At 32.8% G+C, this 26,188-nt stretch overlaps 1 protein-coding gene across 2 annotated transcripts; it reads left to right on the forward strand.

Moving 5' to 3' along the window:
* Positions 1-6,743: 6,743 nt before the first annotated feature.
* LOC143536601 (putative WRKY transcription factor 12) lies at positions 6,744-13,384 on the forward strand. 2 transcript variants are annotated; one of them, XM_077030550.1, is made up of 4 exons: positions 6,744-7,159; positions 7,307-7,368; positions 8,095-8,259; positions 13,038-13,384. In XM_077030550.1, the coding sequence occupies exons 1-4, from the start codon at positions 6,887-6,889 to the stop codon at positions 13,201-13,203; spliced, it is 666 nt and encodes a 221-aa protein (XP_076886665.1). In that variant the 5' UTR covers positions 6,744-6,886; the 3' UTR covers positions 13,204-13,384. The 2 variants fall into 2 exon arrangements, with proteins under 2 accessions (XP_076886665.1, XP_076886666.1); XM_077030551.1 differs by having other exon boundaries at positions 13,041-13,384.
* Positions 13,385-26,188: the final 12,804 nt, after the last annotated feature.

Consider the following 26,188-nt stretch of genomic DNA (forward strand, 5'->3'; position numbering starts at 1 on the left):
ATTAATAATAATAATCATAGTATAAAAATGATCATAATAGAGTTATTAACATTGACAATAATATTGCTTGAGCCAACTCATTAACATGCTCTAATATCTTCATATCTACATCTTCAAGGTAATTTCCATATAACTAAAAATAGTAAAGAAATAATGATCATGTGAGTTCAACAAAATCATCTTTGGCACAATCACATAACGCAAGTATCAATGTGAAAAACTAAATGCCATAAACATAAATTGAGCAATTTACCTCCATCAATTTCCCAATGTCAACTTGGGAGCCTTCAAAATATTAACTTTGCACTTGAAAACGTTATGCAATGGATATATGCTAGATGCCGCTTTGATGCTTTCTCAATATCTCTACCAATTCGAACTCCTTACTATCATAAGATTAGGATTGGTATACCATAATGCCCCTCATCTTCCTTCGAATCTGTAACAATATTAAACATTAAAATCAAATTGCAACAAAAAGATTCTATCATTGTTGTCAAATACAAACCTCATACAAACTTCATACATTTTTTATTTGGGTAGATTGTGCACAGGTCCTTTTCAACTCATCAACGCTGCTTCTAATTGAAGCAAGTGCAACTGAACTAAAAGAAACTCTAATCTTGTATCATTTAGGGTAGGCTAAAAATGAAACCATTTTAAAGAAGTCAACTGTTAGCAAAGGTTTTTGATCATTGTACACCGAAACTTAACTGTTAAAATCTGAAACCGAACCAAACCGTAGTTAAGGTATGGTTTTGGATTGGTTTCACGGTTTTAGAATGTATACAAAAAAAAAGGACAGTGTGCAAACACTAAAATACCTGATCTTTTCAATTAACATCACAATCTTTATCCAAGCACCACATAAGCCTCTCTCTCTCTCTCTCTCTCTCTCTCTCTCTCTCTTACTGATAGCATAACAGCGATTTTAGTGCATGCATTGCACAAAGAATGAGTGTAGATATAACAAATGTACTCTGCCTTTTTCTCACAAAAAATGCACAAGTGCCAACCTGAAATCCATGGTAAATATTATCAGAATGCTAGTCACAGGAAGCAATGAATTTCCTCAATCCAAGATTAGATAATAAATATTCAAAACACACCAAGTTAATGAAATTAAACGGTTAAATATAAAGAATAACTCTAATAATAATAATAATAATAATAATAATAATAATAATAATAATAATAATAATAATAATAATAATAATAATAATAATAATAATAATAATCATCATCATTTTGATTCAAAGAAAAGATTATGAATCATTTTGATTTAAAGAAAAGATTCACATGTTATTACCTCTCAAAATCTTCATGAACTCAACAGATCTCCCATTTCCATCAACATGAATACTAAACCCCAGTTATCATAAAACTCTGAAAATAAAAAAAACCATTAATAATTTATCAAAATAAAAAATATACCTTAATGTCATATAGCTTTTATAGGAATAATATAAATATGAATATTGTAACAAACTGTTACCTATGTTCCTATTCAAAGGCCAACAAAAATACATTGCACAAGTAAATTGGGAGAAAATAAACATATATTCTTTGATAATGTTTGGTTAAGTACTCAAGTCCAATATTAGCATAGAATCATAAACTAAATTAAACCTTTATGCCTTGTCAGGTAGAAGTAGTTGAAAACATTTTTTTACATTCGGGGAACACTCAGTATCACAAAAAACAATATGCCAACCCCTAATAAATTAAAAATTATATTTTGAGCAAGTTCAGATATTCACCTTATTGTGTTGTGCACAATAGCGCAGCCCACAAGCCCAATAGAAGTGCACCATTGGAACCGGGTCAACTTCTTTTCTCGGCCCTTATTATTATTCTGCAACCTCCATTCTCATATATATTAATGAAGCTTTCTTTTGTACCATAATTTCTATGTGAATTACCATTAAAATTAAGCATATTCCATATTCATGCAATTATAATTCATCAATCTAAGATCAGTTTGCCACAAAATCAATTGAATTCTTATGAAATTACCTCAACTTCAATTTGTTGTCTTCCTTCAATTCCATTAACACATGCGAGTATAATCAGTTTCATTCAATTCCATTTTCTTTCAATCGCAGATGAGTGCTACTAATTGCTAGCTTTGATGGAATAATCAATTTCTGATTCCGAAGAAGAATCTATGGATGCAGAGAACAAAAAAAAAACACCCTAGAAAAGCAATAATGCGACAGAGCGATGGTGACGGTGGGGAGTTTATATTATAATGGGTTGGTTGTCGACGGAAAATAGGAGTTGGTAGAACGTGGGTTGAAGCATAAATAACCGCATACGACAGGAGAGAGTGTGTAAAACTCCCCTTAACTGCTGCTTCTAGAAGAAATAATAACAGTTCAGATTAAGAGATGGTGACTTTCAAGGGCCATGATCATCTAAAATTACAGTTACATGTAAGGTGAACAATATATTATATAATTTTGACACCGGCCTATATATATATATAGCAAAAACAAACTTGTAGATTCAAAACTACATAAATAGAAAACTACGTACTAGTAACAAATGAAGTTGTGAAAGAGAAACAAAGTAAAATAGAAACAAACATGACATCATAAACAACATATGGACACGTAAATAAGAAGATGATCACTTTCAAAATTCACCTAAAGTGGAGGAGAATCTAAGCCCTAAGACAAAGCTAGACAAAAAAGTATCATCCCTTAAAAATAATTAACTTTAACCTTACGTCTTCACGAATTCCTATCGTGTACCACATCATTAGAGAGGTGCAAAATTAGCATATACATCCTAACCTGCTCATCACAAGTTATTTGGGCTTGCCTCTATACCTTCCCCCCCCCCCCCCTCCATATTCATAAATTTACACCGTTATCAGTCACTCAGTCTTCTTTTCACATGCGCAGACATCTCAATCTTCTTTTCTTTATCTTTTCTTATATGTTAGACACTCATAACCCTTCCTTAAAAACCTCAATATCAACACTAGGACAATTACAAAATGCTATACCCAAATGCTTGTGTTATACTTGTAGGTAAAGAATTTAAATACCCTTCTTACTTTTATTTTTATTTTTTTTAGAAAGGTTCACTTCATTGTCACAAAATCCAAGAATAAAGACGAGCTAGCAGTACCCATCCACCAAGCACGAAGGAGCCACCACTGCTCTGAAAAAAAAAAAGAAAAGAAAACCCTACATTAAATCATTTTTATACCAATTTGACCAATTAACTTTCATTAAAACTCTTAGACCTATTTTGAACCATAAAAACCCAAAGCCTTAGACATCTCCCAAAACCTCTTCTAGCTTAACTTCTTTGCCTTGGTACCGTTTCGCATTCACCTTTCAGATCCTCCAGCTTGCAATGATTATAATTCTGAATCACTTTTTTCTTGTAATCGTCTGTCCTCAAACTGTTATGCAACAAGTAAAGATCTTCCACCAGAAACACAAAGATCTGGGGAATTTTGCACCACGAGTTAATGTGTTGCCACACTGGGGAATTCATAGATACTCAACCCCTACACTACCCTACAGATACTACCTATATACCATACACATAGCTCAACAAAATCCTACACTATAATAAACAAAAACATTCTTACCAACCACTACTATAATACATACACTATCTTACACCATTCAAACACTACCATAGTACCATTGTCAGCTAAAATGATTTAATACTAGGTTACTATACACATACATAACCTCCCAAATTTCCTACAGAGTACCATTACAAAATAAAAGCCTACAACGATCACGATATTAACCTACACATATAAAACTACTTCATGTTATTACCTACACAAATCACAATATTAACCTACACATACATAAATCTACCAACTTTCCTATACATTACCATCAAACTCATACACACATCCTCACAAAGTCTCTACATGTACACATCCTACATAGTAATTTATGTTAGGATATTTGTAGATGGTATAGTGTAAAAATTTAATATATGTAGATTAGTTTCCTGTGTTGATGTGTTAAAATATTTGTTATTTCTTTTTCTTTTAAGATCTAAATCACACACAGTCACACTATTTTTCTATAATTTTGAAATATAAGAATATTTAAAGGTGTAGTTAATGTAATTTATTAGGATGCATGTTGCCTTTAATATACCTAGACATAAAAGACTAAACTGCCTATTTCAACTTAAAACCATCGACTTGACTTTCTTATTTATTACAAGTATTCCATTGTTATTATATACCATAGATTAACAAAATCAATTACTTATATTTATTTCTTGCACTTCTCACAATAAAATAACTTCTCTCTTGAACCATCCTATATATATATACATGTGTGTGTGTGTGTTGAATCATTTCAGAAGTTTTTTTACAGCGAGAAGTGAATGTGTAACTTTATTAATCCCTAATTATACTCCCTTTCTTAAATGTGTAGGTGCGTATGTACGTATGTAGGAACGTATTTTTGTATATGTGTAGGTATGTAGGTTTGAATGTGTGTAGGTATGCATGTATATGTGTGTAGTAGGTTTGAATGTGTGTAGCAAAAACATAAATATAACCAACCTACATATATGTAGGTAACAACATAAGAAATAAAGTGAAATTAGGAATTAATGGCGTTACACATTCACTTCTCGCTGTAATATCACTTCTCGCAAGATCCATCCTATATATATATATATTATATAAAAATTTATACATTTGTAAATTTTTATTTGTTTAATTATATACATGCATGTAAGATTTTTAATCCATAAGAGTAAGTAAAATTTAGGTGTATTAGTTTTTATTAATCACAACTATTATATTTTGGTTGCTGTCGGTTTCAACTGATGAATTAGTTGCTGATGGTCCCATCTTTTAACATATTTATTTCAACAGCCGCGACTAATAAAATACTAACGATATTACTTGCAAGTCACTGTAAAATGTTTTTGGTAGGATAAGTCACATTTTTTGGCGGAAAACTCAAACCGAGCATCGCCACCCCCACCAATTTACTCACTAACAACTAACCCCCACCACTTAAGCACCACCAACCAATTCCGACATTAGTTCTAGGATTCCGGCGACTTCAATAATTGAGGATTTTACTAGAAAAAGGTTCCTAAAGGTCCGATCCAAGATTACATAAATTTATATATTACTTCTATACTTTTATTTTTTTAAAATAATTATGACATCATTCGTCGGTTCTTTATCCTATCTGACCGATCCAACCTATGACAACAAGCTGTTAATGCTTTAATTTTAAACTTTTAATACCAAATAACAAAATTTCTTACATAAATTCTATCAAAACATCTAACATAATGTATCTAGTTTGCTTTATCGATGTTACATGGTAGTTATAAAGCAAACACTAACAATTAACATGCTCCTAGCATTAACAAGTGTATATTATTATTTTGACTCACGTGGTTTAACTTTCATAACTAATTCACTCTAAAATGAATTTTATTGATGAAACTCATACCATTTAATATTGTTAGCAGTTTTGGCCCCTAACAATATATGTTAGTCTAAAATGAATTTTATTGTTGAATGAGCTCCTGGAAGTCTACACTAGGGGAACATAAAACAAATCGTTGTCTTCTTGAACTAGCAATTCATAAGGCGTAAAACGGATAATATTGAATGTACAAGGGGTCATAAATTAAAAATTGTATTAGTGCCAGTCGGGCACTCCTGAGCTGTTCAGGATGGTGGAGAAACCTTACCAAGGATGATGATTCCATGAGGGTGTCGATGAGAGCATCTTAGAAAAGGCCGAATCCTTGGATTGGGATGGTGGGACAAACTTAGCGAGTACAATGAAGTCCATAAGGGGGTGTGATTGTAGCAGCCTAAGTAAATTCCATATGATCAGTCGCCGCCAAAAGAGATTTATGGTTTATAAGGAATTATGTCGTTTTATTTCGCGCTCCGACATCATGGATTGAACCGATTTCATTGTTCAGAACTTTAGATCCACTGTTTAGGGATTTACGCTATATGTCGATAAACCGTTGGCACGTTCATTACCCATGCGATGTTTTCAGACAGATGATTACCAAAGATACCCTTTTACAAAGTAAACTCTGGTGGATTGATTAGTCGCTGAAAGCTTTCTATTTTGTTGTAAGTGGATGAAAAAAACATTTGATTAACAACATAAAATACCAACAACCTTTAATATTAATTTGACTTACGTAGTATTTAGTAAAACAAAAATATATATATATATAACTATCAAGATGGTCGATGCCTACCAATTACCAATGATATTAGTATCTTACTGCTATATATATATATATATATATATATATATATATATATCTAATTATATTTCATGACATGTTTAGCGCAACAATGTTTTTTAAATTCAGAACTCGTGCTAGAACACCAATAATAAAGTTGCATCACTTATATATGCATACTAGTATTGGCTAGATGTTTTGTTAAAAATCACAATACCAATTGCAATTGCCTCCGACAAGATAGTCCATCTGACTCCATAAAAAAGTAATACTCCATTTAAGTTTGAATATTTTTGGTTAGAAGAAGTCAAAATGAAAACACATGTATGTTGACACAAAGCAAAAGAAGATGAGAATTGAAGAAAGGAATAATAACAATAATAATAATCTCTTTCCCAAACATTCCATCTAGTGTTTACATGTTGACTGTTTCCCAATGGCCCAAGCCCCATATGTACATGTAGACAACTAGAAATATAGCACTAACCCGGCCTTCACCCCACATTCACAAACACTTGTACGGACACATGCACTACAAATACAAACCCCACTAACAAATAAGGAAAACAAGTTCATATATATTATATATGTTCGTAGTGGTATAGTAGTAGAACAACAGGAAAAAGTAGTACAATTTTGGAAATCAAGAATTATGGACGGATCTGAAAGAGGGTTAGCCAACTTTGATATTCAAGTTTCTTCCTTTTCAAACCCCATCCATGATCATATGGGCACCTTCTCCCATTATCAAGATCATCAAGCTCATCATCATAGCCATAGCCAGTTTTTGAGGTTTTTACCTCCAACTCTTTCTCTTCCTGATCATCTATCTCAGCCGGGTATCCACACCACCACAGCCGCCACCTCTGTCGGTTTCACCACCGAAACATCCGCCGGTCATAGAGATTCTTGGCAAAAAGAACAGGTAGATTCCCATCATCATGAGGGTGTTTCACCATATCATGATCCCCTTCTTGTAAATTTATAATATCTTGCATGTTCTTGGTCAATATTGACAACTATATATATATATATGCACAAAGATAAACTGATCTTTGTTTAATTAATATAGGTTGCAAACATGGATCCAAAAGCTGTTAGTGAAGAAAAATGCACAGATGATCACAGTTCATGGTTTTGATCTTACCTAATCTTGTTTACTTTTCTTACTTTTAATCATGGTTGCAGTCGGTCGACTAGGGAGTTGCGAGTACTCGGCCTAATTGGGGAGTACATGGGAATTTCCTCGTCGTCGAGTACTCGCCACCTAGAACGATTTTTACAACACGGCTTTTAGTAAGCGGTTTCATGATTTCAGAATTAGGGTTTAACTTGATCAAGAAAAGGTTTCAAGAAACTACTACTCATTCCAATCCTTGTTAGGGTTCTTAATCAGAAACATCCAATTACGAAAAAAAGCTAGTTACTTGATTAATAATATTATTCCACAGTAGTGTGAGTTTCAAAATCTTATGAACACCTAGAACTTGTGTGTTTAGATCAATAATTTTGTTTAAGGGATTTATCAGAGACAGAAGTTTTTGTTTTTAACTCTACTAGGTGTTTGTGTGTGAGAGAGAGAAAGAGGTATGATGGTAGAGAGAGAAGCTTCTGTTTGTGCTTCCCCAGTCAGATTCTAACAAGATCTAGCTATATATATTTTGGAAGAGATTTCTACATAAAGCAAACTTTAAAGCATCTCTCAATCTCTTTGTTATTGTCAGTATATGATATGGGGAAGAACAGGAATCTTGAGACCTAATGATAACATAAATCCAACTGTATACTCATGAATCATGTCACCAACATGTTAACTTTCTATTTTTTTTTTACTATTATTATTATTATTTTCAATGGAAGGTGGAGGAGCTCATCAAACCCTGAAAAGGGGAGGATGAAAATGAGAAGAAAGCTAAGAGAACCAAGATTCTGCTTTCAGACAAGGAGTGATGTTGATGTTCTTGATGATGGTTACAAATGGAGGAAATATGGTCAGAAAGTTGTCAAAAATAGTCTTCCTCCCAGGTACTTATTAACTTCATCTCCATCCTACTTTTGTAGCTTTTTACATTAATAACTTGCATTAAGATAATTGATTAGACCAACATGATTTCGATTTTGTGTTCTTCACTTGGACAAAGTAAATATGTCTAATTCACTAGAAATCCATAAAATTACAATATTGTAACAAAATTAACAAAGTGATTATTTAAAGCAGGTAACTATAATACCTAGCTAATGAGTAACAATAAACAGGGAACGAAGGTTATAGTTGTCCTTTTACATGTATGAAACAAACAAACGTACATAGACCAAAGTGATAGCTAGTTAATGATGGCATCATTTCAAGGCCAAGTTTCATGTTCTCTCATTATTCACTGTATGATAGTACAAACACAAACAGTAAAAAGAATATTAAAAACAAACTGACATACAGAAATATATCAGCCATTACGACGTGTAATCATATGGAAGACTTGACCTTTTTTTTACATATGTATATGCTTTTTTTATACTGCACATGATAAGGGTCTAATGGTCTGCGGCTAAGTATAATTTGAGATTTTGAGGCAAATCTTGAAATGTGGCAAATTACAATACCGACATTTATGTGTGCTTGCATGTCTATATATGACCTTATTTCCATCAAAGTATAATAAGCGAGTTAAGTAATGTGGATCGTTTTCTCTACGTTGATTCGTTTGTTCATAACATTAAAATAATAAACCGTCCAATGTGTATATACCACATGTTATAATCATCATCCACGTCAAGAAAACTCAATCTAGTTATGCATATCTAGTTTTTAAGGCACGTACTTGGTTATGTATTTCCTTATTGGATGCTTTTATTTAGCCCACACTAGCTAGTATTCCCAACAATACTTCGTTAAGAGTAATAGTAACAATTTCGGGTTAGCCATACAGGAATGATGGTCTTTATCTTATTGCAAATATGAGAAAGATAAAAGCCAAATAAGGCATATTTGTGCACACACACATATCATTCCTTTTTTATTCCTTATTAATTTTAGCTAACTTTGTGGTGATTACGGAAGTAATATGACAATTTATAATAGAATACTTTGTTGGGCTAAGCCGGATAATATGTTATAATCTTTTCCAGTCACAAATTAACCACACAAACATGCGGTACAAGTTGCTCGATTGAAGTTGGGATTGCACCTTCTTGAATCATCCCAACTGGTCAGCAATAGACATCAATGATGCGACTAATTGTTATGTTGTTAGGTTGAGGTTTCACACTTGCATATGAGGGCCATGAAACAAGTAACGTAGATGCTCTTACTGTCATTTATATGAGATACCATTAATCCTTAGTGACTAGTCACTAATTTCCCTATATACACTTTACTAAAAAATTAAGATCATATACCAACACCAATTTTAGTTCCCAAAAGTTCTTGATGACCAAGTTCATGCATGTACTACATCATCACATCTTGACTTGTTGAAAACTAGTCTGTTATGTCATTACATATTCCAAAAGTTATTCTGGAGTAAGTGTAACCAATTGAAAAAGGAGAGCGAAATTGACTTAAGAAAACAAAATTGCCTTGAAACAGTCGGTGTCCTTTATATACACTTAATAATTAGTTTTAGAATCCCCCTGTTGTAATGATAGATCTTTTGCACTGGATTTCTCTAAGAATCATGTTCCTGTTTCAAGTTGAAACAATTTGGTGGTGCACTCCAATTCTCAATCGAATTAGACTCAAAAGAGAGTTTCAAGATTGAATATATGTTGTTTGTATTCGCATACCGTAATTTGACCCCGTATTCAGTTTCTCTGGTGATAAGTGCTTCAAAGTAGTTATTTTGGGTCGGGTTTAGGGTAAAAACAGGCTCCAGCTAATCGCGAGAGTTCAGCCCCTTGGACCCCTCTACCAAGGGCCATGTCCCCTTTGAACCCTCATTGCCTAGAGGCTTTGCCAGGGGCGGACCCACATAGTGTGGATCGGGGTCCCGGGACACCAATGTTTTTTAAAAATTTATTAGAAGCGGTATATTAAATTTTTTGAGGACCCCATAAGATTTAATACTTGGAACCCATACTATTAATGTTGATGTGGTCTGGTGGAAAATCCCTTGTTTTATCTTTGAAAGGTCATGGGTTCAAGTCTTACAAGGCTCAGTTTTTGGTTTTTTGTGTTAATTTTTAGTGTTAATCAATCATTTGATTGCTAATGTTGCAATGATAACTTTGAAAACATTCAAACACCTCTAAAATACATATCATTGTTTTCAACTTTATGCATGGTTTTCTTTAGAAACATTCAAACACTTTAAAATATCAGTTTTATTTTTCACTAGTTTAAGTTAATGGTTTTCAACACATGCTTATGAAAGGGTGGATCTAGGTTCTATCTCAAAAATGTTTAAGTAAGGGAAAACAAAGTGTTTATGTGTCAACCCGACCCATTTTGACCCGTTCAGGTAGTGATGATTGAAAAGAAAGTTTTATTATGATATTGTTTTTTATTATGTTCTTCGCCTCGACCCGACCTGAACAACGACCGACCCGAAAAATTTAAACACCGAAAATATGGGACCCCATTGGCAAAAATTCCTGGGTCCGCCACTGGGCTTTGCCCCTGAGAACCAATGAGGTTCCTAAATACCTAGAGTCAAAATAAAACTCAAACAAGTGGCCTTCCGCATCTCCTAACTTCTTTGATGTATATTATGATTTAATTTGGTTAACATGTCAATCCCATTATACTTAAATGATATTGATAGAATCACCAACACCCCAAACAATCAATTAGTGATTTTGGATAATACTACTTTGGCTAAGTATGTATTCACAGTCTTGAAAGGAGGACTTTTTACAAGAAACATAAATAAAGAAGTGATCCTAATTGAATGACAACGCGACTCCTTGAATAACTTACGAGAAGCTAGAATGCACAATGAGAATCAGAATGCTAATTAAGCACATTTAGGTGTTTAATCAGGTTTCACTTTGTGGAGGTGATATATAGTAGGTTAAAAAATCCTAGTGTCTCTCTACCTAAAGTTAGGTGCTTTAACTGGTATCAAAATTTTCTTTGAGATACTCATTAAACCTTGATTTATTTGCTGTCCAAGCAAAATCATATTAGTTGATCAGTACAACTTATAAATGCAGCAATTCCAAGATTTCTTCACTTATAAAGATCTAATGATATGCCTTTATATGTTGGTATGAATTAAAAACAAAAAGGTTACTTTTTGGGACATGAAAAAGGTTCTTCATCTAACCCTCTTTTGCTTCAATAACAGTATCATGATTACATCTTTATTCACTTCCTTTACAAGTTAAAGTTTGTTCCTTTTCAAGTTAGCTACAAAAGTGACTTTAATGTTCTTTATATCCATATACAAGGATGATAACTGTCTTGATAATTTGTATCCAAACATTAACCGTGCTGAAGAAAATTTAATAAAAAGGATTTGTAGTATATCAGCTTGCAAAACAAACGTTTATATATAGCAATTTCATGAAAATATGTAATATTAACTTTTAGAAGAAAAATGAAATTTATATACACATATGTAAGGAGGAACAAACATAAATCAATTAAAGTTTTATTAATGATCTATATTTTTTTAATTCGTACTTTTTGAATGCATATATACATATATATATATATGTGTGTTATATAGATAAAAATAAAGTAATGTACAAAATATATTAACCAACTTTCGAATTGTTATTCTAAGTCACTGCTTACTCTTAAGTCACTAATATTCACAAAACTTTCATTAGGTGTTCCAGTTATAATTAATACTTTATAAATTTTATTTGTTTATAGTTAAATAAAAGAAATGTATAAATATTGGTTACTATTTAGTTGAACCCGGCCTAATTATATAAGTTTCGTGACTTTGAGAGTAAAAAAAACCTTCAGTGACTTGGTGAAATAATTAGAAATCTTGGTTACTACTTTTGCTCAAGTTTTTCCCATAAAAAACCATCAAACTTCTACTTTTTTTTTTCAAATTAACTGCTTATAATGTGTAGGTTGTGTGCACATAATGTCATCTATACATGTACACATATGTAGTTTTCATACATAACTAACCTAAATTTGTTCATATTTGTTTTTAAATTTGAGAAGATGATTAGATATATCATATTTGTTTTTAAATTTGAGAAGAAGATGATTAAATATATCTGTTCGACCATTTTAATTCTTTTATTTTAAGAATTTTTAAGATTTAGAAAATGAAACATTTATTTTTTTTTTCTTGTACATGTTTTTCCCAATTTGGTATTTTACATGCATGGATCTCTTTCCAGTGAGAATATTTGTTCAAAATATATATCTAGGTATATAAGGTATATAAACTACTTTTTTATGTTACTATTGTTACTAATATAATTATGATATTAGATTAGCTTAGAAAATTATGTAAGTAACGTACCATATCCTTTCTCAAATGATGCGTTGGTTCAGATTAGTGTCATATATGCAATTTCAGCAGACGCATATGACTGTGTCATATTCCCACCGATTGTTTCAATAAAATCTCTTTATGATTCTCTATATTTTGTTCTTTATTACCAACATTGGTGTCCCATGGCAACTGTTAGGGCTTTCCCACATAAAAATATAAATACGTTGGTCGTTTTGACACAAAATTACAAATATGCTACATAAAACAATACGTTCATGCAAGATATCAACTTACTCGTCCAAAATTTACTAGGAATATAAAAATTAAACAAGATTAAGCTAAGATATTAGGCTATCTTACACAAGTGTAATTATTCTTGTTCCTTTTGTTATGAACTAGCAGGAGCTACTATCGTTGCACGCACAGTAATTGCCGTGTGAAGAAAAGGGTAGAGAGATTATCCGAGGACTGTAGAATGGTAATCACAACATATGAAGGTCGACACAACCACACTCCTTGTGATGACTCAAATTCATCAGAACATGAATGTTTTACATCATTTTAATACATAAGCTCAACTTTGTGTTAAGTTCCGGTCAACACAATATTGATCCCTGAAGTACTCCGTGTTTATGTACAAGCTACTTATGCATCAATCTTCATCTTCTTTGGTTTAAAGATTGAGTTATTATTTGTGTAGTAGGTAATCTTAATCGGTTGATCGACTTGCAGGAATTAATATCCTAAAAGCCTCCATAACTCCTTTGTAAATTGTTATCTTTTGCCTCTTGCAGCTTACTAGCTAGTGTGTATGGTTTAATGAATTATATATGTCGTTCAAAAACAAGTTTGTGCAGGGGTTATCATGTTTATGATGTATACTTTTTATATATTGAAACAAACTATTTTTCTTAAAAAAAATAGTATTTTTGACAAAAAGTTATCAATAAACAACTAAAGTATATGCAAAAACTTTATTTCTGTAAAATATGAAAAAAGAATCAAAGAGATTGCACAAAAGAACAAAAGGAAAATAACTATTGAAATTAAAAAAAAAAAAAAACAATCAAAGGCATGTAAACGAAACCTACTTAAGAGCAATGTCAGACAAGCGCAATAGCTGTTTCTACATAATCATTAGAGCATCTTCAATTACTTGTTTGTAAAATATACGTGGTCCCTATTTGGCTATTTATGTGATAATGACGAAATTTGTGGGCACGAATGGTTTACAAATTGAGTTTGTGAGAGAAGGAGAAGGAAGGGATGCATATGTTTGCGTTGAAGCAAACTCGAGACAAGTTGTTTAATTAATGACGATTAAGAAGTTACGGGAAAACTAAATCTGATGTAACATGACAATCAAGTTCGCTAGCTACAAACCACTCAGTGAACAACTTTGCAACTTTTATTAACTATATTTTTTATGTTAATTTTCCATTGCAATGGTAATTTATGGTATTGTGTACATAAAATAATAGTTATGAAGAAAACTAAAAGGCTGTCTTGACTTGATGGATAAGGTGCATGCCTATCGACTCAGTCATGAGCCTGACTGATTGTTGTCTTTCTTCCAACCCACTATCTTTGTAAACCCGTACTTATATCATTACTGTTAATAAATTATTATTATTATTATTACATAAAACTTTATATTTATTTGGATAACTAAAAAAATTACTATACTATTTGATTTATATGATTATAGATTATTGTTTTTTAACCCGTGCATTACAATGGAAACACGTATCATTCCGGTTTGTTAGAATACCTCGATTGGCATTCCCTTTAAGATCAAGATCAAGTAAAAAGAATTTTCATATATAAACCTGTGAATCAATTAAAATTACAAATTTAGTAAACATAAATCTATTTTTATGAAAATTCAGCTCTCATTTGATACTGGTTGTACTCTCACATACTGACATACATGTGTGCATGCTCCAAAGTATTTCTATGAAATCAGAAAAAAGGGAAGAAAGGGCTATAGCTAGCATATGAAACACTCGTCCTCAAGCTTAAATGAGCTAGTTTTTCCAGCCAATAGTTGTATCTATCCATGAACAACATCACTAAGAATCTGATAAAACATTAAACATGCATTGGCTTATAAAAACACATCCATACCTTTCAAGTCCTTTATGCTTAATTCCATAATCACGGAGTGTTCTCACTAAAGAAAATCGCGCTTGTGCAACCTATATATATAAGTAATTAACACACGTACCATGCATACTCTTTGTTCATCTCATCCTTCTTCTATATACACTAGACGGGTGTACGCGCCATACGGCGGGGAACAAAAATTCTAATAATCATTTAACAATTTGGATGTTCCAGGTTCGTTTGAAACCTTGAAAACCCTTAAACCAATAATCACTATTGGTCAGCCGGTTTCTGAGTGTTCAAACCATGGGAAACGGTTTAGTTTACGGTTTATACCGAAAATCGGCCATATAAAACCGGACCGGAAAGTAATGAAGCTCAATGCGTGAAACCAAACCATTAGACCCTCCGAAATGGGGCGATAAATCTTTAACACACCCCCCCCCACCGGCGACAAAGGGGCGGAATGTGAGAGCGGCAGGAGGGGGTGATGAATTCTTGTCGACCTGTTTCACTATTGTTTTATTAATATTATAATTGTTTGTGTGTGGTAATATATTTGGCTACAACACCATTACACACCTAAAACAAAAACCCACCATTTGCTGACTGAGCGCCACATGACGCAAAATGCCCCATTTTGTAGCCCCTCCACTATACATAGCCTTAGTAACGATTCAATTTAATTTTTCAACGGTTCAGTTTCTGTTTTCAATGTAAAAAAATCAAACAAACGATTTGTCACACCCCGACCAAAGGCGGCGGAATATGCCGGGATGCGACGGATTGCCCATAAGCGCATGACACTATTTAAAGCGACAATATTTAACAAACTTATTTAATTTCACAACGTCAAAATGTCACATAACATACTTGTTCATAAGATAATCATAACCAAATATAGCAAATCAAATATTGTTCATTTTCCTAATATCCTAGAGGTCTTGACATGTTTTCTTCACGATCTCGAATCAACCTAAATGCAAACATGTAACATTGCATAAAATAAAGTTTGTCAACACAAAGGTTGGTGAGTAATTCGTAGTTTTGACAATATGTATATAATATGAAATTTTCACAACTTGTATACGAAACAATAAATAATAGCAATAATTTGGATAATATGATATCACTAATAAGATTACATTAGTGACATCGTGCTATAAGAGAATACCAGATAGTTCACGGATTTATGAATGAGATCGTTAATAAGAATACATTAACGACACCGTGCTATAAGAGAATACCAGATAGTTCACGGGTTTATGAATCAACCCTCCAAAAGCGATACACACATTAGCATATAAGCATGTAAGCATAGAACACAAAATCGAGCATTTATTTGAGTAAAATATACAATAACATTTGTGGTTTAAGACTCAAGTATAAAACATTTAGTTTGAAATAAGTATGCAATATTACCCCTAAAACGAAAGATGGAAAACGGGGTATGAAAGTACTCACATTCAAGTATAGAACTTGAGCGGTAAAAGATGAATAACCGGTAGGACGAGGTTTAACGAGCAAAGCCTAAATGAAAGAAAACCTTGTATTAGAAAGATTGTTTTAAGAAAAATTTAAAGTAAATAATAAGAAATGCAAACAATTAAAGTTTAAGGTTTAAAATGTAACTATTTAAGAAATTATAATACTAGTCCCCTTAAAAATGTAGTTTGCTCGAAACCGGGTTAAAGTATCGAACCTTAATATTTACTCAACCTATGTTAAGTAATAAGGGGGGTAAAAATGGAAGAATGCAAGTCCCTTTATAATACAGATACTAAAATGGGTTTTAACGAGTGTTCGGGTTGTTGGTTCGGGTCTTGATAATTGGTCCAACCCAAAGTCAACTTTCCAAAATATTAAATGTTATGAGATAACTCAATAAAATTAAATAAGAATTAACCAAGTATGTAGTCCTATTGTTTTAGAACTAACAACGTACATTAAGCGAGTGTTCGATTTTGTTGGTTCAACTTTGTTATAAGATCAAGTTGGATTCAACATTCCAAGTACTTTAAGAAATTACATAAAATCAGCTTGTAAAGTATTTTTTAAAAAATATACAAGTCTTGGTAGCTAAAAACACACTTGTGTGTCTTAAGCGAGTGGAAGTCGGTTTAGCTCGGTTTGGTTCGGTTTCCATCTCACAATAAGTTCATGGATGGTTTCCACATGCCCAAATATCAAAGAACTTGTATAATAATTTATAAATGATGATACTTAAGTTTTACAACAAAAAAAGTTAACAATAAAGTCTTTAAACAAAAGTTCAGTTTTCGGTTCGGATCTTGTTTCGGATTAAGACCGAGGTTAGATTCTACAAACCCATAACCATAACACTTAAATCCAACAATAAGCATGTTTAAACAGATATTTAACAAAAATAGTAAACAAGGTTTGGTTTATGGTTTAGTGCTATTTACGGTTAAACCGAGGCTAGTCTCTTATAAAAATGATATACAAACTAAAATGAACAGAAGTTAAACATGGTTAGTAAGTATAAACAAGTTTTATAGTTATATATATATCAAGAACTCGAGAGTCCTCCATGAAGCCTTGCCTTACGAGGCCCGACACTCCACCGATCGAGACCGGAGAAGTGACCACCAAAGGTAACAAGGGGTGTATATTATATATATGTTGTACCACAAGCTTAAGTAACAAAACAAAAATTAAAGAATGTGTGACACTCATCAATTTCAGGTTAACTCTGTTAATCCAAACTCCGTTAATTCAAATTCAAGATCACACGAACTATGTCATTCCAGTTAACGCATACCTCATTGCATTTAATTAGAGTTAAATGACACATGACAATCATTACACAAGTAGTCTTTCGGAGTTTCACCGAAACACACACGAGTCGACTCAAACCATTGGTGAACAAAAAATAAATATTATAAACAAGTACTTGATATAATTATGTGTTACGTTTATATGTGCAAATTTGTGCTTACATGTATGTCATCATATTATGGAGGTGATTGATGTTTTTTGCTAGAATTAAACTAATTAGGAGTTGAGGGTGCAAAGTGTAACATGTATATTAAGTAATAATATACATACATATTATTAACACAAAACCCTAACTCTCCCCTCCCTCCCTCTCCCTCTTGCGACGGCAGCCCCACACCCCCTCCCCTCTCCCTTGATCGGCCAACAATACACACACACATACATACAATAATTGTTACAAGTTGTTTGAAGATCCAAGGTTAATAACTAGGTAATTAAACACTCCCTTAATCCATTCCATTGCTTTGTTGCATGATTAAACATGATGATCATAAACCCTAAGTGTTATGTATGTTGATTTTTGATGAGCTAGGGTTGCATGCATGATTCTTGATTCATAAATTAGTAGTTTGTTGAGTTTCGATGAAAACTGATACTGGACAGAATCATAATTGCATGTTAAAACGAATTTAACTTGATGTTAATGATGTGTTTGGAAATGATTATTGATTATATAATGTTGTAGGTCGAGTCTAGTATCTAAAGAGTCTGAGTTTGTAATTTTTGGACGTGTGGAAGATAGTTTTTATTAATTTACAAATCTGATGTGCAAGTCTGTTTCGGGAAGCCTTCTTGTAGGCTGTTTTGTAATTAGTGTATCTCACAAACGACAAGACCAATGGAGTTGATTTCACTTCTGTAAGTTAATAATTTGAGTAAGGAATCTAACCCAATTGGCGTTGCATTAGTTGGATTAACCATGTAACGGGAATAGTAAATAACGTTTTGTTGCGCATGACAATGGTTGCTGTGTGGTAACTGTGTTGTTTTGATCATTGTGAGAAAACCGTATGTAATAAAAATATAATAAAAATATTTTTGGAAACCTAACTCAGTTGTGCTTCTGTGATGAAGTTTTGGTGATTTTATCTATATGTATGGTTAGTGAAATAGAGTAATCTTGACGTGTTAAAATCTGTCTTGGTAACTTAGCTGCTGAATTCTTTGATTTAACATGAAAAGTGATGATTTGACCGATGTTTGCTATGTGTTTGACATATTTGCCCTTGTGGTAGATATTTTACTGATGATGCACTATAGTAACACTTAACACTATAGTTGTTCACATATGTAACTTATTCACCAACGTGTTTGTCGAGTCGTACTTGTTTCACAAACGAACACATCTCATGCATAACTTCTATGTGTCGAGTCTAGAGACTCATTCGTAGTTTAAACACTTAGAAATCTCGTTTTTAGAGAACGAGAGAGGATTTCTTTGACGCACGCTTTTTCTCGGATTTTTGATAACTTCGCAAAAGTGAGTTTCACGGCCCCTTTTACTCTTTAACGCTTTTATTAAGGGGGAGATAACATACTCCAACACTTTAGATTTTGTTACTCTTTATATATCACTTGTAAGGCTAAGTGGCAACAAACCAACTAAGTCCTTCTGAACATCGAACCGGTTAATATTGGATAATAGGAAGTCACCTTTGAGTAGTACTACTGGGTTTGACAAACCCCACCCAACTCTAAACTCGACTGTAGGTCGAGTGAGAGTAATTTTGGCTAACACATTTACCATGGTCGTGGTTGACATGGTGGCAAGGCAATCGTATAAACAGTCAGATTCAGTGTCGAACACTTAGTAATACATGCTTGATAGGTTAGCTACCTATTGATATATAATTGACTTAACACTATCTGGTAACGCTAAAACACAACGCTTAAATTTACTTTAACCTGTGAACTCACTAACCCTGTGTTGACACTTTTAGTATGTTTATCTCAGGTAGCCGAGGCGGGCGAGCGGTATAGGACATGCATACTCTGAACTCTATTGCTTTAACCTTTCTTAAATTTTATCATGATAACTGTGTTTTAAGTCGTCCTGTGTGGCGCAACTATTTGCTTTACAGTTTACGGTTCCGCATTTTACTTAAGACTTGTATGTCTTGGTTGTTTTGAAAACTTTAATTTTGGTGTTTGATATAACTAATGATTCCGATCTTGTTAGTTCACACCCTCTGACGGTAAAACTCCGTTAGTGGATCTTGAGGGTTTGACAGAATGGTTCTTGTTATTAAGAAACCTTGAAGAGATGGAGATATAATTTTTGTTTGTGAGGGAAAAAAAGTAAATGAGCAAGATTAAAATGAGTGAAAACACTTGTATTTATAGGCCAAGAGTGTAGAGAAAGGCTTGAGAGGGTGACAAGGCTCCACCAATAGAATCTCATGCAAAAATGTCCATTTGTTGCTTTTGAATTAAAGTAAAACCATTAATTAAAATAAAATAATTAAAATAATTATAAGAAATCTGTAAATTATAGCTGGTAAAAATATTTATCGGATTAATTTTTGGCAACTTTGGCCCTTGAAGTTCGTTTTAGGTCGTTTTGAGCATGGAATAAGCGTTTTGAACACCGTTAAGGGCCTTAATAGAAAACGAAAAAGTTTGGAACATGATTATAACTTAAAATACACTATTCTATTAATATAAAAGGATCCGAAAAGCAAAATGAGTCGGTTTTACAATACTATTACGAATACAAATCGAACCGAAAATGACAAATGTCACACGATTTGGCTCATAGTTTACTTAGAAACCGTTTAAAACTGAATTGTGAACACGCATACGTGACATGTTAATTTTTTTTAATTGAAAAAAACTATAGTGATACTATACCCAAATTAAAGACAATAAAATGCTCATTTTTGTAGTGCATTTTTTTTTTAAAAAATATTAACGTATAAAAAATTTTGACCGTTGAAAATCAATGATAGGAAGTTGGTTAACAATTAAGTTTAAAAGGAATACATGTGTACATGAAGGTCCAAAGTTGTAACTATTTTTAGATTTACAAAAGTTGAGGGGGCATGTTTTTAACTATTTATAGACATATATTTTAATGGACAAGTTTGCCCATGTTTTATATGTTATATAAGTTGTACCTTATGCATTATAAGTTGTAAATTACTTTTAAAGTAGGTGCCTTAAATTGTCCATCAATGATATATTATAGAGTAAATTACCAAAATAAACAAGTTTGACCAAAATTTTTCCAAAATAGACATGTATAATTTAGCCTACATCTCTTTAATAATTGAGTTTTTGGCCAATAAATAAGTGGCACGTCAGAGAAGCCGGCTAAGTCTTAGCCGACACTTTTTGGACATGGAATTTTGTGAAAAGTACACGGAACCCACCTTTAGCATTTATAAATTCGACGCATGTCAAAGATGGCTAAACTTAGCTTACATATCCGGTTATTTAGCCGGCATCCTTAACTCTTAGCCGGCTTCGGGATATGTGTATATTGACTTAGGCAGCTCCAAATATTCCTTCCTAGCCGGCTCCATCTCGGCATGTAGGCTAAAGCTTCACTTAGCCGTCTTCTTTTTTTCATTTTAGCCGCTGAAACCCGAAATCTTAAACCTGTGTAGAAACGTAAATAGCAAACGATGAAGAGTACCCATCTGAATCGATGAGAGAAATGAAACTTGAAACCCTAAGGATAAGCAGTCTTAGCCGGTGTCTTCTACTATAGCCGACATTTCTCTGCAATCGAGGACGGCTAAACACAGGGACTTTCTCTTTAATCAGAAACGGTTAAAAACAGGGACTTTCTCTTTAATCAAAACGACTAAACAGATTAGCTAACTGATTAAAACCTTGCCAGCTCATTCTCAATAATCAAGATAATAGTGTACCAAATAAAGTATATAAATAAATACACATGAAAATGATTTGGATATATGTTCCTTAAAAAATGGCAATTCATGGTGAAAAAGAAATTTCAAAATTGGTACTCAAACATATCCTGTAGCATCAAAGTGGACAACTGGTTGGAGAAGTAAGAGGCAGGCAGGAGTGTCATCTTCAACAGAACCCAATGTTCCGAGAAAACCTAATTGGCTATTTCCATGTGAGGAATCAAATAACTGGTCAGTAAATGCTTCAGAATTTTTCTTCAATGGAGATGCCCCATTCGCTATTTAGGCTTATTTGAAACGACTGGAAAATTTGATAAAGATTTTTTGATACTTTTCTATGTTACCGCTATCCTAGTGTTTCATCACCAATTGTAAACATTTTGAACTTTGTTTTAATTTTATTCTTTTTAAATACTGCAACTTTTTTTAAAATTTTATATGAATTTTGTACTTTCAGCAGGTAGAATCGTGGGTAAACAAAAATATGCGGTTTAGATATGTAAAAATGCTAAAAGGAGATGTCGGCAATATGGGGTGGACAATTTTGCCACCACAATTTTATGATAATTTATTGTTACAAGATTCATTCAATGTTAGTCAAACTGAAAGTTTATTTTGGGGCTTTGTTGGTCAACCTTCACTACTGGAGGAGGTCAAGACGGGAAGAAAAACTTTTTGGGTTTGATAGTTCTTAAAAATATATGCAACCCAACCACACCGGTCAGGTGGAAAATACGGGGGTATTTGCTTGTATGTTAATGGAACATTTATGTTTGAAAAACCGCTTGATTTTGAAGCAGAATTTAAGGAAAAAAAATCCTAAAATATCATAGGTTTATGACGGAAAAAAAATACATTTGGCGTTGTAGGCCTACCATCTAGTAGATTGTAATTGTTCTAGTATGTTTTGTTATTATTATGTATCTTAATTTTCATTATTAATGAACATTTCCGTTTATTACTTTTTTATTAGTATCTACATATATAAAATAATTTTAATAAAAATAAACCTAGTTCATTCATAAAAACATCTTTATTGATAACTGAATTTAACTTTATTGTTAAACAAACCTTTTTTCCAAATGAAAAAATAGATATGGTGTAGTAAGAAAGCAAAAACCGTTAGTAGGTTGAAAATGGTTTTATATGTTTAATAAGATAGGGTGAAGATGATTTTATAAACATTAAAAAATAGTAAGTACAAAAAATTAAACCCGATAAGTAAACACATATAATACCGTGGGTAAAACATATCGGCTGAGAAAGAAAAAGACAAAAGCCGGCTAAAAATTTAGCTGCGTAGATAATAGTATTTAGTTTTGACGGCTAATCTACCTACCTACTAATACTATTAAATTTAAACCATTCTTTCAAATGTCATTCAACAAACTAGGATGCCAACTAATACTATTAATATTTATAGAATTACTAACAAAGTTGCATTTTTTTAAACTCCAGTGTATTACACGGACTACATCCTAGTATGCTAGTAATAAAAAAGAATGAAAGTGAGCCAAGTGTTTTATTAGGTAAGTAAATATATATACCTTTGGCAACTAAAATATGACGGCGCCTAAGAGACAAAATCAAGACGACTAAGAGAGAAACAAAATGTGAGCCGGCTAAATATTTAATTTGGTAGTAAAATATTTAATTTGACGGCTAAATGAAGATGGCAAAGAAAGAAAACAAGAAAGTCGGCTAATTATTTAATTGGTTTGGTAAATATTATAATCTTTGTCGGCTACAATTAGACGGCTAAAAGATAAAAAAGAAGACGTGTAAGGTCAATATTTGTGACTTGCGATATCAAATTACAAAACCCGTTATATATTAATGGTCAAGTTAATAATTAAAGTGAGTGGGAAATCTGGATACGAGACGAGAGCTTGGGTGCACACGTATAGCTTCAACGGGAGATCTTTTAGTTTATTTGTGTTGTGTTAGGCAATAAATATGTCACTTGTATGTCATGTTTGTGTGTTTTTGTAAGGTGTTTTCACTCACCCAAGAGGAGCTCATCTTGGGTGAGGTCGGTTCTTTGTTATCAATATAAATCTTTTAACCGACAACGAGATCGTTCACTATCTTTATTATATTTACATTATTTTGTTCGGTCGTTTGAATTCACCGCACCTGCCTAGACACGTTTATCGAGAGCAAAACCGTTCGGTGGTCGTTTTGGACCTACAAGACGGCTAAGTGAAGCTTTAGCCTACAAGGCGAGTTGGAGACGGCTAAGAAAGAATATAAGGTGTCGGTTAAGTGAATAGACACAAATCCCGAAGCCAGCAAAGAGTCAAGGATGTCGGTTGCATAACCAGAGATGTAGGCTAAGTTTAGCTGTCTTTGACACGTGGCGTCGGCCGGTAAAACTCGATCATTGGTAAAACCCTACCGTTGTCAATCTCTGGTGTTGAGTGTAACAACTCGGGTTTTTAAATTTATATTTTTTATTAAATACCCGACTCGATTCAGTGTTCGAATTATTTTTATTTAAAAGTATTGCGTATATCGAATTAGTTTGACTATTTTATTAATATTTAATTATTAATAAATATATCTTTAACGCTTTTACACTTTTAGCCCATACTATATAGTTTATCCTCTTTTGTGTCCATACTTAAACCCTAGGGTCCAATCTGTAAATATTATTATAACCCAGATCATCAACCTGGATACCCGTTTACCAAACCCGACCCATAATCAATCTCGTGAACCCGCGATCAATCAATCAAGAAATTAACAGGCCAAAATCGTTTATAACCAACTTTTGATTAAGGAAATCAATTTCGTGCATGATTCGCGGCATCGCCGTTAATGTAATTGAATTAATTAGACCATGTTGACTCGTTCTTCCTTGTTTAGACCTAGACGAAAAACCCTAATCTCGTTTTCTATATAAACGATCTCATAAACGCAATTAAACTCACACCTACCTTCCTCAGCCTGTCGCCGTCCTTAACCCTATACGCAATTATATTATCATTCCTCCGTTGATAGTGTTCTGGAACCCATATAGGTCGGCCCTGTTCTTCTTCTTTTCACCCTCGATTCTCATCCTTTTAAGGTAATTATTTACTTGGTTATGATCACGTTAGCGTGTAGATCAAAAGCCCCAAACATATTTTGATTAACAGTTAACTTTTAAATCAAATAAGTTTTTCTAGGGTTTATGTGATTTTGAGGATGAATTGAAATAGTTATAATAAATCATTTTCATCCTATAACCACTTGAACAGCTAGCTCGCATGGCTGTGCAACCTTGGGTTGGTTGTGCAAACTGGTTAGGGTTGCGGGTAGAGGTGCACAAAAAAACCGGTTCCCGAACCGGTTTGGCGGTTTAAACCGGAAACCGGTTTTTAAAAAAACCGGTTTTTTAAAAACCGGTTTGACCGGTTTACAAACCGCCGGTTTGTATATCGGTTTTAAGTTTTAGAGCCAAAACCGGTTTTGAAACCGGTTATAAAAAAAACCGGTTTTTTTTAATAACCGGTTATAAAAAAACCGGTTAACCGGTTTTTTTATAAACCGGTTTTTTTATAACCGGTTAACCGGTTTTTTTATAACCGGTTAAACCGGTTTTGACCGTTGTATAACGGGCATATAGCCGTTTTTTTGGTTTTTTGACCGTTTTTTATGGTTATTAAAAAAAAAAAAAACCGGTTAACCGGTTAAAAACCGGTTTTTAAAAAACCGGTTAATAAAAAAACCGGTTTATTAACCGGTTCTAACCGGTTTCTAAACCGGTCCTAACCGGTTAGACCGGTTAGGGTTTTGAGATGAAAAAACCGGTTATTAACCGGTCCGGTTATTAACCGGTTCGGTTTTTTTCCGGTTCAAAAAAAACCGGTCCGGTTAATAACCCAACCGGTTTTTTTAAAAAAACCGATTTGTGCACCTCTAGTTGCGGGTTCGAACCCCCTTGACCCGGTTTTGTTATTATTGTTATTATTGTTACTTTTGATATATTTTGAGATTATTTTAGTTATTTTAATCAATATTAATAATAATCAAATGTTAATTTACGTAACCGAAACGTTGACCAATCGTTTTCCCGAATCTTGGTTAAAAACTATATTTATGTGTATGTATTTATGAGATTTCTAAAAATGATTAAAGGCTTGATTTATAAAAAGGTTTCGGTTACTATATATATACTAGGAGAATCACGCTAGTTATCATATAGTGCTTTATAAAAAAAAGATTTATATTTTATGTAATATTATTATCATTTATTATTTACAACATTAATTTAATAAGAAATCTTATTTAATAATAAAAATATATTTAATTAACTAACTAAGTTATTTATTTTATGTATTGTATAACTTTTTCATATTTTAACAAATGTTATATTTAATAAAATACGATATCGGGTAAAACTAAAAGATCTATAAACTAAATACGTTTAAATAATATATATAACTTAATAAAATAATGCTAACCATCAACTCTCGAATCCTATCATATCCGTAACTTCATATATTTATTTTCACATTCAATTTCTTTATTAGGCTACATCGTCATCGTGTGAATCGCCGCCATCATTCTTATTATTTTTGTTATTCCCTTTGCTCGTCTATTCAAGTGAGTACCACATTCCCCCTTTTTACCCGTTTTCTCATATTTTGGGGACATATGCGTAAATTTACTTTTCATATATACTTATACACAAAACTGCAAGTTTGTCTTATGTGTTAACAACTTATACTTTACTTGCTTATTTGCTTTGTATGCTTCCGCATTCGGAGAGGTCCAACATAA

This window comes from Bidens hawaiensis, unplaced genomic scaffold, assembly GCF_021521415.1.
Source record: "Bidens hawaiensis isolate Kalapana, Puna unplaced genomic scaffold, B.hawaiensis_p1.1 tig00010854_1, whole genome shotgun sequence".
NCBI lineage: Eukaryota > Viridiplantae > Streptophyta > Magnoliopsida > Asterales > Asteraceae > Bidens > Bidens hawaiensis.

Coding starts and splice junctions, on each gene's coding strand:
- LOC143536601 (XM_077030550.1), top strand. CDS start 6,887: ATGGACGGATCTGAAAGAGGGTTAGCCAACTTTGATATTCAAGTTTCT. Junction 7,160..7,306: donor ATTCTTGGCAAAAAGAACAG/GTAGATTCCCAT, acceptor TAATTAATATAG/GTTGCAAACATGGATCCAAA. Junction 8,260..13,037: donor AAAAATAGTCTTCCTCCCAG/GTACTTATTAAC, acceptor GTTATGAACTAG/CAGGAGCTACTATCGTTGCA.